At 38.8% G+C, this 15,695-nt stretch overlaps 2 protein-coding genes across 3 annotated transcripts; one reads left to right on the top strand and one right to left on the bottom strand.

Annotated features, from left to right (window-relative positions):
• Positions 1-681: 681 nt before the first annotated feature.
• Positions 682-5,228, top strand: taf12 (TAF12 RNA polymerase II, TATA box binding protein (TBP)-associated factor). Its single transcript, XM_084727116.1, has 6 exons — positions 682-842; positions 1,742-1,973; positions 3,132-3,209; positions 3,483-3,597; positions 4,682-4,770; positions 4,902-5,228. Exons 2-6 carry the CDS (start codon positions 1,896-1,898, stop codon positions 4,935-4,937), a joined length of 396 nt encoding a protein of 131 aa, XP_084583242.1. The 5' UTR covers positions 682-842; positions 1,742-1,895; the 3' UTR covers positions 4,938-5,228.
• A 1,946-nt stretch (positions 5,229-7,174) lies between these two features.
• On the bottom strand, positions 7,175-12,580 carry rab42b (RAB42, member RAS oncogene family). Of its 2 annotated transcripts, none has more exons than XM_084727112.1 (3): positions 11,815-12,580; positions 11,395-11,617; positions 7,175-9,048 (listed from the first exon to the last, which is right to left on the bottom strand). In XM_084727112.1, exons 2-3 carry the CDS (start codon positions 11,610-11,612, stop codon positions 8,598-8,600), a joined length of 669 nt encoding a protein of 222 aa, XP_084583238.1. In that variant the 5' UTR covers positions 11,613-11,617; positions 11,815-12,580; the 3' UTR covers positions 7,175-8,597. The 2 variants fall into 2 exon arrangements, with proteins under 2 accessions (XP_084583238.1, XP_084583237.1); XM_084727111.1 differs by having other exon boundaries at positions 11,901-12,183.
• Positions 12,581-15,695: the final 3,115 nt, after the last annotated feature.

The following is a 15,695-nucleotide window of genomic DNA, read 5'->3' as shown; positions in this document are numbered from 1 at the left end:
TTATTATTAGTTTATGTATGACCTGTGAACAAGTGGGTACATTTTTATTTAATTGTTTATTTATTTGCTGACATTGACGTTTTTTAATCACATTTTTGTTGTTTCTTTTTTATTTTTAAAATGTATTTTATTTTATTATTTTTATAAAGTAGTTTTCTAAGTAGCTTTAATTAACCAAACTAGCTTTTTTTTTGATAGAGTTTACTTTACTTCATCCTCTTCTAGTGTTAAGTAATTGATAGCTTACAAAGCTGTGGTTTCAGTAGCTTCCCCAACACTAACTGCAATAATATTATCGTAAATGTTGGTGTTTTAAGTTTTTTTTTTGCTTTGAAATTAATTAGGCTATAAGAAAATAAATTGTAATCACTCATTTAAATTGTCTTAGCTTTATGACAGCGCTTTGGCACTGACATTTTTTATATGTATATATTTTCTTAATTATTATCATTGACTTTATGTCAATGATGATTTCTTATTATTGTTATTAATGCAGTAGACCTCTGTGTATTGAATAATGTTCTATTGGCTGTATTTAATTTAAAGATTAATAAAGGAAACATTTCTACACAACCTGCATTCACTCCAGCATAAACCCACTTTTGCACTTTTGTTGAATCCTGCTGTTGTTCTACAAGCTGTCCAGCAGGTGGCAGCGTTGAGGCGACCGGTCACCCCCGGAAATACAAAATAAATAAAGCGGAAGTAGTGGCAAAAAATACAACTAGTCGCTGATTTTTCTAGCTGTGGAGAGCCGATTTGAAGGAGTCTTTTTGCGTCAAACTCAGTCCGTGTCGTGGAATCAAAGCCGAAACATGGACAGATAGTGTTTGTTTAATTGGGTAAGTTGGCAGTATAGGGCGTATTTTTGGGATGCAGTGCGTATGAAACTGCGCCGCTAGGTTAGCTGCTAATGTTAGCCTGTGCGGCTAAATTCAAAGCTTGATAGCTGCTATTGTTTTTAGCACACACCGTTGTGTTAGCGTTGGTGTTTTACGTGTTAGATTTATTTGTTGTAGGTTCACAACCTTTTAACAATTACCTGTCTGTTCGTCTTATTTTACAACTGTGATGATATTTTGCTAATTTGGTGAATATTTCTCAGTAACGTTACATCCTGCACCGCTGGTTTACAGCTAAGTTTCTTGTGTCATGCAGCTGTTGATATTTTCGAAAGCAACACTAAGATCTACCTGTTTAGTCTGTTGTTTTAATTGAATTTTGTTTTCTCATTTACTTATATATTTAATGTGTACTCACTACTTCTTAGTATATCATTATACGTTTTCTATGCATTTATTAAACTATTTATTTAGTTTATTTTCTGGATTGTTTTTCTTTGAATACTCTATCTGTTATTTTTGGATTAACTCAGCTCAATACATGGCCACTCTTAGCATTTTATTATTTTATCTTGTCCTCTTAATCGTTCATTTACTTTTTATCCAGTATTTGGAGTTTTTATTGATTGATGGATTTAATTCTGATTTATTTAGGATATTTCTCTTGTGTCTCTTCATTCGTAATAGTTACTGTTTTAATGAGTGCTCTTCATATTTTAGTACTTTGTTATGGGGAAAAGATAAATGAGTAAAATAGATAGAATAAAAGGCTCCATATATTATAAAGAGTAAAATATACAAATCAAACACAGACTTAGAGATAGATTTTCTGTTTTCAGACTTATCAATCTGTTTCCTCTGTAATGTTGACTTGTGTGATACTTGACTATTTTCCTCAGATTTACGGACGTGGTCCCCATATATATAAAAAAAACACATCTGTGCCCGTCTTGGACTGTCACTCAGGACTCTGACACATACAGGCGCAGACAAACATCCGTTTTGCCTCTTGTGAAACTCCAGAGTCCCTCCACTTTTCCTGTTGCCACCAGCATGGCCAACAGCACCGCAACAGCAGTGAAGGTTCTGAACCCTGGCCCCCCTGGCAGAAGTAGTCCAGAGGGATCTCAGGTCAGTTTTTTTTTTTTAACCTCACCAAACCCAAAGACACTGCAGGGGTTTGCTGCTGCACAAATGTCATGCTGTAGATCGGAAGCAGTAATATTTCTCTTGCAAATATGAGCCTCACAAATGTTTAGTAAAAAGAAGTAAATACTCTAGCACAGTTCCACAAACCTAAAGGTAGAATAAGTAGGATTCACCAGTTGTTGTTTGCAAATGCACCAGAAAGATGGTTGATTGTTTGAGTCATATTCCCAGGTTGTCAAATGGCCTTCCGATATTTTGGGTCCGTAAAGACTCCAGAGGACAGCAAAATAATTAGAAAAGATTATTTTTGTATGGGTCGATGCTTTGTTTTTGTTGTTTTGAAAATACTGCATATTTTGCCTTTAATGTGCATGTTGATTTATTGCATCATTTTTATCATAGCCAAGGTTGTTTTTCTATAAGACAAACAGTCTAATTATTACAGACCCACTACTGGCTCCACAGTCTTTATGGCATTAATCTTTAATTCGTTAGCGAGAAGAATGAATTCTTCTCAAAATCAGAGCTACAGAGTTTGGGACAGTCTCACTGGGAAATTTGCCTCATGCATATCTTGTCCTCCAGCCTAAAATGATTAGCGACTGAGTTTATGTTATGGTTGGTGTTTCTGTTAGCAGTATTTGACATAAAGATTTTATGTATACATGTGTGATGCTATCAGTATCAGTGTCAAACTCATGTTTCAGCCCCTTAACTAATTTTGTAGGTCTTGGTTTAAAATGTGAAAAAGCCTTGTAGTTGCCCTGTTTATATTTTTACATGTAGGACCAAATGTAGCAGGCACACAATTAGGGTTGTCATGATGCCAGAATTTAAAACGTCGATAGACAAAGATATGCACACAAAATAGGATAGTTTTTCCTCTAAAATGAACAACTTACACACAGTGCTGGTACAGAAAAAGTCACCGAACACTGTCTGGTTTTGTTGCGAGCCAAATTTCAGGCAGCAAAATAAAGACTGAACTTGGAAGTGAGGTCTTGAATGAGAACTTTGATCTTTTCCTCTTACAGCTTCAGTACTGTTGGTATTGTAATGTGGTATTTAAAAGGTTTTGTAGTGTTGACACTTTTGACAACCTGGATACTGGATGAATGGATACTTCTGATCTCTTTCCAGGTGCTCAGTAAGAAGAAACTCCAGGACCTGGTTAGAGAGATCGATCCAAATGAGCAGCTCGATGAGGATGTTGAGGAGGTCTGTCACTGGTTTTAATTGCTAGTTTCAAATAAAATCTCTTGGTGTGAAATGAAAAAAAAAAACCACTTCTGTCTACTTTTTGTTACTCTAAAACTGTCCTAAACTACTACCACATCCATCATTTTGAAATCTTATTCTATTGAAAGTCTGACTGTGTGATAAATGGTGTGTGCAGCTGAAAATATGAGGTATTTCCCAGCCGTTATGGAATGTTGCTTCCCTTTACTGCACACGATTGATGGTTTTCAAAATGCCCGTGTCTTCTTTCAGATGCTGCTACAGATTGCAGATGACTTTATAGAGAGCGTAGTGACAGCGGCCTGTCAACTGGCACGCCATCGCAAGTCCAACACCTTGGAGGTGAAGGATGTTCAATTACACCTCGGTAAGTTGTTGGCAGCTTTGTTTTTTATGATTGTAACACTTGATATTTTATGTTGAGTGTGTCTCTGTGGGTCTCACAAAAAAAAAATCTCAAGTATGAATTATATGATGGTCAGCCTGTAATTAAAGGGGTGTATTTTATGGCCGGGTCAGTCATAATGATATTTATGTTTAGACATGACAGTTACTATGATTGTAAAAAGTTATTTATCAAATGATCAGTCATTAGAAAAAATATTTTTCATAATTGAAGGGAGCAGATTCATACCCCTTTGAATTTTACAATAACTATGACAGCTGACATCTCAAATGGAAGTCGTCATGAATCTCTGTGCTGTAGTGAAAATGCACAAAGAAAGCTGTTTGGAAATCTTATCCCCAAAACAGCAGAATGTTTTCCACCTGTCAGTTAAAGCAGTTTAACTGGCAATTCACAGTCAGAAAATGCAAAAGCTTCCTGAGGAACCTGTACTTAGTTTTAAGGTAATATGGAAACCAGTCGCTGACAGGTACATTATCATCTCTGCTGCTTGGCTGTGTTCAGTTTAAAGCACATGCAGAAGAGTCAAGGGTCACAGAAGGTGAAATTATTTTCATTTTAACTCTCACAGCATTATTAACCGTTGTTGGAAACGAGATGCAAATTAGATTATGGAAGCATGACACTTTTCTGATAGACTGAGTTAGCAACAAGGTGATGCCTATAAACAGATACCTGCATGTGAATACAGAAGTTGTAGGTAAGGAACACAATTTTGTTATCAGAAGTGTTCTGACTTCCATTTACTCTCCTTTTGTAGCCTGAGTAGTATTGAATGTTTAAGTGGGGAGAATGCATTGGCTGATCTGATCACTGGCTCTCTGTTGCTTGATATAATCTGACTATACCAGAAGCCCTGAAACATTGACCGTTGCCCCCAGAAGCTAAATCGTCATCAGACTGATTGGTTCCATATTACCAAGAAGGAAATGATAGCCCTGAGACCAAATGATCTTGTTATAGTTACAAAGCGTTTGATGCAACTTCACATGTGTGAGTGAAATCCTGACTGTGTCCTGCTGACATGGTGCTTGTCTTTTCTTAGAGCGCCAGTGGAACATGTGGATTCCTGGTTACGGCTCAGATGAGATCCGGCCGTTCAAGAAAGCTTGTACCACAGAGGCTCACAAACAGGTGAGTAATGGGACGCTGTTGTTTCTGTTAACGGTGCTTATAGAGGAACATGACAGCTGTTGATCTGCCAGCATTATCAATTTATTTTATATTGCAGTGGGACTAACAGTTGGTATTTGTTTTCATTTCAGAGAATGGCGCTGATCCGCAAGACAACCAAAAAGTAGCAAGACCGTATGCTAATATGTTGTACCCACTCTGTGTATTGTCTTTTTCTTTTTGTTTTTCTCTTTTCAACTGGGATTTTTATGGACTAATAAAGCTGAAAACAATGGCTTAGATTTTTTTTTTTTGACATTAGATAGTGTTTCATTGTCATGACTCCCTAACTTTTGAGTGTTTTGCCAGCACTGTCCCACAGTAATGTAATTCTTGTCTGATTCTGTTTTGCCATTAAGCTAAACCTGACAGAATTCTATTCATTGCATTTTTGTCAATAAACATTTACTGAAATACTTCTTTTGGATTCTGACCACTGCTGTGTCCAGATAACCTTTTGATACGAGAGTTTGTGGACGTGAATGTTACTAATACATCTGCCTCCCTAAAATTAAACTTGCTGTTATCTTGCTTATAATAAATTAACATATCCATTAGGGCTGCACGATATTGGAAAAAACTGACATTGCGATTTTTTTTAACCCTGCAATATATATTGCGATATAAAAAAAATACAGGATTTTTTTTTTGGATCATATCACTGTTTTGAGTCACGGATCGGATCATTTTTCGGATCAGCAAAAAAGAAAAAAGTGGTGGTGGCATTAGGGTTATTTTTAAAATCCACTCTTTGACCTTTGTCTGTAATTATCACCATAGTTATGTAATAATAATGATAATAGTAAAGATAATGGTAATAATATTAAAAACTTCAAACTTATACAGTGCTGTAGTATGCATACACTATACATATATTAGATCATTATACACTGTACAGTATAATACACAACTACGCTCTGTAGTCTGGCTCAATGTCCCGCCTACAGCAGCACATCTGATTGGTTAGAAGTCATGATCAATCAATCAGCAGACACACTGTGTCACAGACGGGGTGAGACAGAGCTGCACCGGTGAGCAGAGAGGAGCTGTGTAGAAGTTAAGACAGCTGATATCACCAAAGTTTCAATGAACATCACAGTTTTATGATCTGTTTCTTTGGTGATAGCAGAGTTACATCAGTGAAAAAAGTTTCACTCAAGGTGATGTGACGGCTTTTAAAGCTTTTCACAGATGCGCTGCACACAGCAGCATCTGCATTGAGATTTCAGGTATTATAACTTATACAAAAGTAACAGTGACAGTAAAACTATGATGCTCACATGTGGTCCGATTCAGATCTGGCTTTGCATTCGTCGTACTGAGCTGTGTGGTGCTGACGTAAATGGTCAAACAAATGAGTTGTGTTACCTCTGGTTGTGGCAACAGGTCGACACAGAACACGTGTTTGGTCAATATCATCCTTCTTGTAGCCGAAATAATTCCAGATATGTGACGTTGCTTTTCTTTTTGGCACCAAGTCTTAGTTTTCGGCGATTTCCTGTTATTCGTTGCTCATTTTCCAATGTTGTTACCGGCGACTCACTCCATATGCAGGGGCGTGGTCCGCTTTGGCAAACTGATTAAGAACGATTGTGATTGGTGGGTCGCTGCGCGCAGTGTGTGTCAGGTACCCTTGAAATTAGATGAGAACACACACGTGCATTGCGATGACGATGCTCAAACGATATATCGTGCAGCTCTAATATCCATTGAGTTTGTAAGAGATTAGGGTCCCCTTGTTTACCCTCTATTCATACAATGCTGTTGATCATAGTTTGTTTTTATACAGGGTCTATACATACATATACCAAATTCCGACTGCAAATACAGTAAATTGTTTGTCTCTGTTGTTAGACATGTACATGCTGTCATGTTGTTACAGAATGTAGCAGGTTTTTATCACATTAACACATTTATTTCAACCATCCTTGTCAATGTTATTACTTTTGTCTATTTCAACAAATTGCATCAAAACTGTTAGATGAAATGGTGCCCAGATGTTTACTTTTCACAATGCCCAATTATTAAAAAAAAATAAATGACTGACCTCATCAAACAAGGAGACATTTTGAAGTATGGCATCTGTTGCCAGACTGAACTGAGTGAAAGTTGGCTAAGGGTTCTGCACACATAGGAAAAGGTTGTTTTTGAATCTGCAGTGGATGTGAAGGCTTTTACCTTGTAACTAACAAAATTCACTTATAGCTGTTCATTTAAAAGGGTTTCATTCTTTGTACGCGTGACTACACAGACACTTTGAAGGGTTAAGTGGAAGCAAAACATTCAAAATCATGAAATATAATCAGTTCACTTTCTGTATATTTACAGAGAACCAAGGACATAAATCAGTGTACAGACACATCAGTTCATTATGACAGTGGATCTTTAATCTGGATGCCTTTTACTAGCAAAATAAATTGTCTGCACTTTGGATACACAAAACACGGGAGGCTGTTCATCAGCCAGATGAATGGTAATTGCTATAGAAATCTGTCACAACATTTCAAAAGAACAATATCCAAAGGCACCCCAGAGTTTTTATTTAATTAATTTCAACAACAGCACCTGAAAACAATCACTCACTGGCAGGATGCAGTGCAATTATTGGTGATGCAACAAAGTCTTTTTATTTCCAGACTACTCAGGCCCAGAAGATTAATTCACAAATGCCTCGGGTGATGTTTCTAATCTCAGCCAGGGGGCCCCAATACCTCAACTGCTGACAGTCACTGACAGAACGAGCAACAAAGACAAGAATCGCAGATTTATGTCCAGGAATGAGTTCTGAGCAGAATATCCTTATAGTGATGCCACTCCCAGCCGTTTTGGTTTGCAACCCCTAAAAATAAACCAGTGCCTACTTGAAAACACTCAATACAAGTTATGACCTTAGTGTGGACGTGAGCTGGGAGCAGTTCCAGTAAAGATTAGTTCCTGGCTCTGTGAAAGAGCAAAAGAATACCAAGTATTTTACAAGAAAAAATACAACAACCGAGTTGTAAAAAATTGTAACAAAAATATGATCTTTCTTTCTTAATGTTGTGACGACTCAGATGTATCTTAAGACCCCTTGAGGAATCAAGAACCCTCTGGTTTGCAATCACAGTGGTGGAAGAAGTATTCAGATCATTTACTCAAGTAAAAGTAGCAACACACTGAAAATTCTCCACTACAGATAGAAGGTGGAGTAAGATGAGTACAATATTTGCTTCTGAGATGAAGTAGACTAGATTTCTAAAGTTGCATGAAATGGAAATACTGAAATAAATAGGTATCTTGAATTTGTAAATACAGTACCTGAGTAAATGTACTTTACACCACTGCATTTTGAACTTTAAAAGTCCGGAAATCTATCTGGTCATAAACAAAAGTATTGGGCACATTGAAATTTAGACCTGATGATGGCGCTAGATGAAAGGTTATGAGATCTAGAACCAGGGACCAAAATTTGCACCACTGATCAGCCAATTGCTGGTAAAATAAGCAAGTGGATGATAGATTTACCTCAATAACCAACCCAAAAACAATGGTAATCCAATGAGCAGGTGGTAAACCCTTTAACCCTTTCATGTCAAGGTATTATACATGCAAAATGACAAAATGTTTCCTCAAATCAGTCTCTATAGTTTGTATTTTCACAACAAAGGTGCAAAAAAATGATTCTCAGATCAGACTGTTTCATGGTGGTCAGGTTATTACAGCTTCCGACACAAATCCAACCTCCTGGGGGTTGGTTTTGGTTCCACAGTAACATGAGCGCATGTGGTCGACCACCGCTAGTCCACAGTCTAACCACAGCACTTTTTTTTGCCCTTGGCATTTAAGCTGGCCTGTGCCAGGCTGGCTCTCTGTAACTGCAGCACCTGTGGTGTAGCACACTTGACCCCATCCCAGCCCTCCTGCAGCTCAACCTCTCCGCTCAGCAGACCCTGGTAGACCCGTCGAGTGAGCAGCTCAAAGGCTTCCCTCACGTTGTGGCCTGACTTGGCAGAGGCCTCCATGTAGGGCATCCCCAGCTGTCCGGCCAGTTTCTCGCCCTCCTCCCGGCTCACCACCCTCTCCCCCTGAGGGTCTCGGTCGCTCTTCTGGCCCACCAGGACAAACAGAACCTTGTGCGGCTGCACTCGCTGGCACACTTCGGCATGCCACTCCTTGATGTGGTTAAAGGAGGCTCGGTTGGTCATGTCAAACACCAGCAGGCCTCCGACCGAGTTGCGGTAATAAGAACGGGTCACTGACCTGAGGAAAGAAGGGAGACATGGCAGGAAAACAAAGAAGCAAGAGGGAGGAGGTTTGAATTTCAACACATGAAAACCTCCCGACACCCTCACAGGGTAGTGCAGAGTTCAGACTTTGCTACCAAGTTATTTCCTGTGCCAGTGAGTAAATAATCAGCTGATTCTCTGCTGCACTGTTTGAGTTGAGAGGTTTTAGATAAGCTGATTGACAAAGAGTCTGTCCTTTGTAAGGAATTTGATAACCACTATGTTTTTCTCACTCTAATCATGAAATCGTCAAGAGGCTCCCCTGTGAGTCATTTAATGTTTAAACCAAAGGAAAGGCTCTGTGCAGGGTTCTCTGTGCAGTCAGTTGAACTGAAAACTTACTTCCTCTTCAGAATACTTGCATATGAAAACAAACCTGATTTGGCTGAGCTTTTAGCTGACTCATGTGGGATTAGCCAGCTACAGATACCATGCAGAGTGAGAGGAGGTAAACACAAACAGGCACAGTTTGCAATTTGCTACGCTTCATTCAACTGGAGAACTGAAATAATGAATTTAGAGACAGAATGAAACATGTTACTCTGAGTGTTTTCATTAAATATGCTGAGCAGGAGGAATGAAGCCTTTTCAAAGCTCTGCTTTTTCCACTTTAAGCATTACACACAGCCTACTGCATCTCTGCACACACACTGCACAGTGATCTTGTGAGGGGCGACAGGGTGGATACACAGTCGTAGCTGAAAGCAAACACTGATGAACAGCTCCGGTGTGAATGGAATAACCAGCGGTAGTTTGTTTGGATAGTATATTTGAATGTGTCCAAGTCATTTCTTTAATATTCATCATAAGAATGGTGTTCTTTGTTTTACTGTCTCATACAAAAAAAAGTGTAGAACAGTGCTACTGGGCCTGGTGCATATAAAAAAGGTATTTTTGATTTAATTTATTTATTTGGATTCCCAGTAGCCACAACCAAGGTAGCAGCTTCTCTTCCTGGTGTCCACACAAGTAAATGATATACCATAATGTAGAGCAATTAAAATCCAAGGCAAAAGCAGACAAAACAACAACAAAAACCCAGACAAAACCAAACAAGAGCTGCAGGCAGGTTCTAACAGGATCCAGGTAGAGTGGAAAAAACCCCCGCAAATTTTCAATGCAGATGAATTAAGAGATTAAACGTTAATACAGTAAACGTGTCACGATTTTCAGGTTGATATTTCAATGCATTCATCAGTTATTAAACGTTTTTGAAAATGAACTGTTTTGATAAAAAAGGATCTTGACATTTTTTTGGGGACCAGTGAGTTTGTGAGTTTTTGTCTTCCAGTTTTTGCTGCACAAACACTTTTAGTGGGAAAATAAGAAAGAAGAGGAATTGGAACAAAAACAACAGGGATCAGAAGAAATGAGGCCTCTTGCACAATAAAATTACTAATGATGATAATAACAGTGACAGTAAGTCACTATAATACATCTACAAATAATCAAAATTTTAATACGGCTCAAAAGTAACAGTAGTGCCACTAAAAACAGCGTATGAAGTGATTAAATTGAGTAATACAATGGTACACAAGAAAGTTCCTTATTAATGACCATGAGTCAAATATTATGCAGCAAAATATGTCTTATTTGAAGCTTATGTCTTATGGCTGTTACCACTATATACAAACTGATGGTATGGGACATTCAGGATTTTAAACAATGACATATTTGTTTGGGTTCTGACATTGAGTTTTTCACCAAAGACCAACATAAAGTTTTATGCATTTTGATGAAGTTTGCTCTTCTGTTGCAGTTCAGAGCCTGTTATGCAACTCTATTGTGTACTAAATATTGTTTTTCAAAGTCTTTACTAGACACACTTGAGCACACTACTGGGCAGTAATCCAGACGAGTAAGAACCAGTGTTTGAACAATGTGAGAAATCCATCCTTGTGGAAGAAGTCTGGCACGCCTCTTAATAACTGTCTATAACTGCATCTGTTTTTTTTCAACCTGCTGTCTAGGAGTGTGTGAAGAGTCTCAGTCATCCTGGTCATGGTACTGTGTTGGAGCTGTACAAGGCAACAAGACGTCTTGAAGATGTTTCGCCTCTCCTCTGAAAGGCTTTTTTAAAATTCTGATGAGAACTGAAGAAGCCTTTTGGATGAGTGCACTGACAACGCCTTTCAAATGAGAGGTGAAACATCTTCAAGAATCTCAAGCAAGTCCAGCTGGAGTTTACATGTTCCACAGGCACTTTCTGCACAGACAAATTTAACAGTGGCTTATGTCTGAGTGCAAAGACTCCAAGAAACTAAAATCTGTTAAGTTATGACTGGCACAAAATGTAGAAGACAGATGGGTTCATCCTCACCTGAACCTCTCTTGTCCAGCTGTATCCCAGAACTGCAGCTTGACACGGACACCCGGTTCCACCTCCAGGAAGTGAACGTAGAAATCTACACCCACCGTGTCGTTGATGGACTCCAGAAACAAGTCTTCAGTGTAGCGCTTCAGCAAGGAAGACTTGCCCACTGTGGAGTCCCCCAGCATGATGATCCTGAACTGGTACTGCCATAAAGTCAGGCCCATTGTTGCTGGTAGTGGGGAAAGAGGGATGAAGACGGTGAAGACAGGTTGTGGGGATACAGAGATATACAGAAAGTGTTGTTGGAAAGAGAGATATACACTACAGGAATTATAAAAGGGGTTGTGAGGAAGGTTAGGAATATTTGTGGAGGAGTATATTGAACAGCCTGTGGTGCGAAGGGGGTTAGAGAAAAAAAGATGAAACCTGCAAGAGACTAGCACCAGCTTCCCACCAATTGCTTCCCTATATTTGATATTCTAAATGTTGAGAAACAAGCAGCCACTCCTTACAAATGTCACAATCTGTAGCGCAGTCTGTGTTCACACTCATCCCAAACTCCTATTTTCCATCTATAGCTTCAGCACAAGTTTTTCAGTCTCATTCCCATGGTGGTTCATCAAATCCTCAGTTATGCAGAGTAAATCTGTCCCATAAAGTAGATCCCGGTATCGCTCCACTTCTCGTCTGAGCTGCTGACCTTAACTGCTACCGTAAGCATGTGCATGGGTGTGCTGTGCCTGACGGGGGTGTGGACTTCTAAAGTTTGCCTGTTGTTACTTGACAAAAGGTGGGGCATGAGCACAAGGACACAGGGAGGGCTGTGGAGGAAAGGGAGGGCCAGATGTGGGAGAAAGGGGAGGGGGGGTGTGGATCATAAGGAAGTAGTAGTTGTATTTAATACCATATCAAGGCAAACCATGCCGTTTCCTGCTGTTGTCAACTCATAACTGCATGCCATCAGTAACAAAGTACAAATGTGGGCAACTGTTTGCTAAAACAATTAGCAGAATTCTCTTCACTTTATGGTCCTGTCCATACAGTGAACATGCCTCTTAAAAAGGGAAGTTGATAACAATAAAGCTTTACAATCCCTGGGAAACAGACTGAGGACAGCCTCAGGATACATAATACAATAGGTTTGTTGGAGGTTATATTTACATTGAATATTTCAGTGATTACTATATTTGGCACATTCCTGCACAAACTGTACAGCTTTTTCATTTAAATAACATTTTGTGAATTTTCATTTTGTACATATTTTCTTCTAGTGTTTATAAAACCCCAATTTTTAAAAAATTGAGACATGTTAAATGTAAAGAAAAACAGAATGCAAAGATTTGCCAAAACTTTGACCTATATTCAAATGAATACAGCACTATATTCATTCAGTATTATTTTTTGTAAATGTATGTTATTATTGATGTTAACAAGAAAATGTATGTTTTATCTCTACTTTAAAAATGCAGTCCTGGACTTAATCTGCATTTGTTTATATATATATATGTATATATATATATATATATATATATATATATATATATATATATATATATACATATATATATATATAGTACAACAAATTGTTGAATTTACTCTGTGTGGGGACTGAACATCAAGGTAAGAATAAAGATATTTTTGCCAAGCAGAGTTACATTGGAGCTCTGTAGTGTAATAAATGAAAGGCTGTAGGATTTCCGACAGCCAGTAATTGCTGGTTTTATTTGGTAAAATGTATTCAAAAAGGATGAAGTAAAAACTTGGCGGTCAAAATGTCAAAATGCTCGGTCATACTAACTTAGCCTGCAGACGCCAGCCTGACACAGAAGGCGCCGGCCGAGCAATCGCATGTTTCATGGCGAGACATCAAGATTACACGGCAGGCCACGCCCTCCAACTTCGCAGCCAGGTCGGGCGCCCGTCAAATGCGAGCCGGACACAGGAGGTGCCAGCCGAGCAATCTCATGTTTCATGGCAAGACATCAAGATTACATGGCAAGCCACGGCAACGTTGTGGCAAGGTTGTCACATGTCAGTTGGACACAGGAGGCGGCGGGCGAGCCGCAACTGTTGCGGCAGGGTTGAGTGCCCGTCAGACAACAGCCAGACACAGGAGGTGATGGCTGAACCATGACCATCACAGCAAGATCGGGCGCCCATCTGACACCAGCCAAGCCATCTCATGGTTCATGTCGAGGCATCAAAATTTTACCCCATGGCTGCACCCCACAAAGTTCATGTCGTGGCGAGGTCAGGCGCTCGTCGGACGTCAGCTGGACTCAGAAACGTGCGATGTTGAGGACCATAGCCACAGAGGTCAGCCAAGGAAACTTAGTGCAGCAGATGAAAGACACATTATGCTCACTTCCCTTCCAAATCAGAGGATGTCCAGCAATGCCATCAGTAGCAGAAACCAATGGGAGCCAGGTGCACCCGTCTAGAGAAGTCTGGACAGAAGTGGTCTTCATGGAAGAATTGCATACAGCTGATGTCATTAGGAAGCATCTTCAGCTTAAAGAAGAACAAGGAGTCCTGGAAGTGATGACACGAACCCCACAGAGCCCGGATCTCAATATCGTCGAGTCCGTCTGGGATTACATGAAGAGACAGAAGGATCTGAGGCAGCCTACATCCACAGAAGATCTGTGGTTAGTTCTCCAAGATGTGTGGAACAACCTCCCTGCTGAGTTCCTTCAAAAACTGTGTGCAAGTGTACCTAGAAGAAATGATGCTGTTTTGAAGGAAAAGGGTGGTCAAACCAAATATTGATTTGGTTTAGATTTTTCTTCTGTTGGCTCATTTTGCATTTTGTAAATTGATTAAAAAAAAAACAAAAAAAACAAAAAAAAAAAAACATTTTATATTTTTGAAAGCATTATTACTTTACAGCATTTCTTCACACCTGCCTAAAACTTTTGCACAGTACTGCATGTATATATGTATGTACACACACACATTTTTGTGATAATCCCTTGTGTTTCATCGTATTAAAGACAGCCTACCTGTGAGAGCTGCTGAAAGAGTCAAGAGGCCCAAAAGATTGTGGAGTGAGCCGTTCGATTCCATGTTAGTGACGACAGTCTGCAGCACAGATCATCTGAAAGAACAGACAATGGAGGTCAGTAGACTGGAATGATAAGAAAACGTCTAAAATGATGGATGTGTGTAACAACATTTAAAACTGTGGGAAAAACTTGAATGAGGCCTAATTTATGAAAAGAAGTTTAGATCATGGTAGTTTGACTAGTTGTCATTCATTACTTCCCCTTGCTGAACATTTTTCAAAAATCATGATGATGCACTGATTGTCAGCAAAATATTTCAACATCGTTTTTAGTCAGCCAGAGTTTCCTGTTTGAAATTTTAAAATGTCATTCCTCCACATGGATGCATGAATAAACCCACATTTCAAAAAAAAAAGAAAAAAAAAAAAAGAAGAAGAACCACCAGAACAACAGCTGACAAATAATTAGGATGACAATGCAGCACAAGTCCGTTCAGTATAAATCAGTGTATTGACGGGACAATGAAAAAAACACATTTAACCAGAGAGACAGAAGAGAAAAGAGAGAGAGAAAGTCATTTTCAATCAGATCCAAAATAAATATTCTCTGAAACTCTTCAGAGTTCAACATAAAAACCCAACTTTTCAGGTCTTCAGTAATAAACAGCAAAAAGAACTCGGTTTGTTCAGTTCAGTATCTCAAAACTTGGCCCGAGTAAACCCTCTTCGAAACAAATCAAATTAGGCTCTGTGTGAAAGTTTTCAGTTTAGTAAAGAGTGAAAAGAGTAAATCAACTCGCCAACAAAGTCAGTTAGAGATCTGTGGACAGGTGTCAGTTGTTTGGTCCGTGATCAAACAGAAAATCAAACACCAAAGGTTTGTGAAAGAAGAAAATAAAAGGAAAAAAGGGGGGAAATGAAGACCTGGCATTCACCAACTCACCTGCCGTGAAGGGAGAGTGAAGGACTCATGTGGCGTTTTTCCCACGCCGTCTTTCAAACACCATCACTTCCCTTTTACCTCCTTTATTAAGTAAGAGACGTGGACCGACTACTCGAAAAACGGTAAGTGATTGGTTGTCAGGATGGACATTCATTAATTAAAGTTAATCAGTTTTCAATTCTTTTTCACTTGTAAATCTTTTATATTCATATTTTAGGGGCCAGTTAGCATTAATAATAACTTTATTTACCAGAAAAAATAAGTAAATATTAAAAGGCCCAAAACTAGTTCTAAACTAAAACACTGTTTTAAACTGTTTTAATTCAAAATGACTTGCACAGTTTTATTTTTATTTTACAA

Source organism: Lutjanus erythropterus, chromosome 9, assembly GCF_056507025.1.
Source record: "Lutjanus erythropterus isolate fLutEry1 chromosome 9, fLutEry1.hap2, whole genome shotgun sequence".
Classification (NCBI taxonomy): domain Eukaryota; kingdom Metazoa; phylum Chordata; class Actinopteri; order Lutjaniformes; family Lutjanidae; genus Lutjanus; species Lutjanus erythropterus.
Note: the sequence above shows the minus strand (reverse complement) of the source record. Positions and strands in the feature narration are given on the sequence as shown.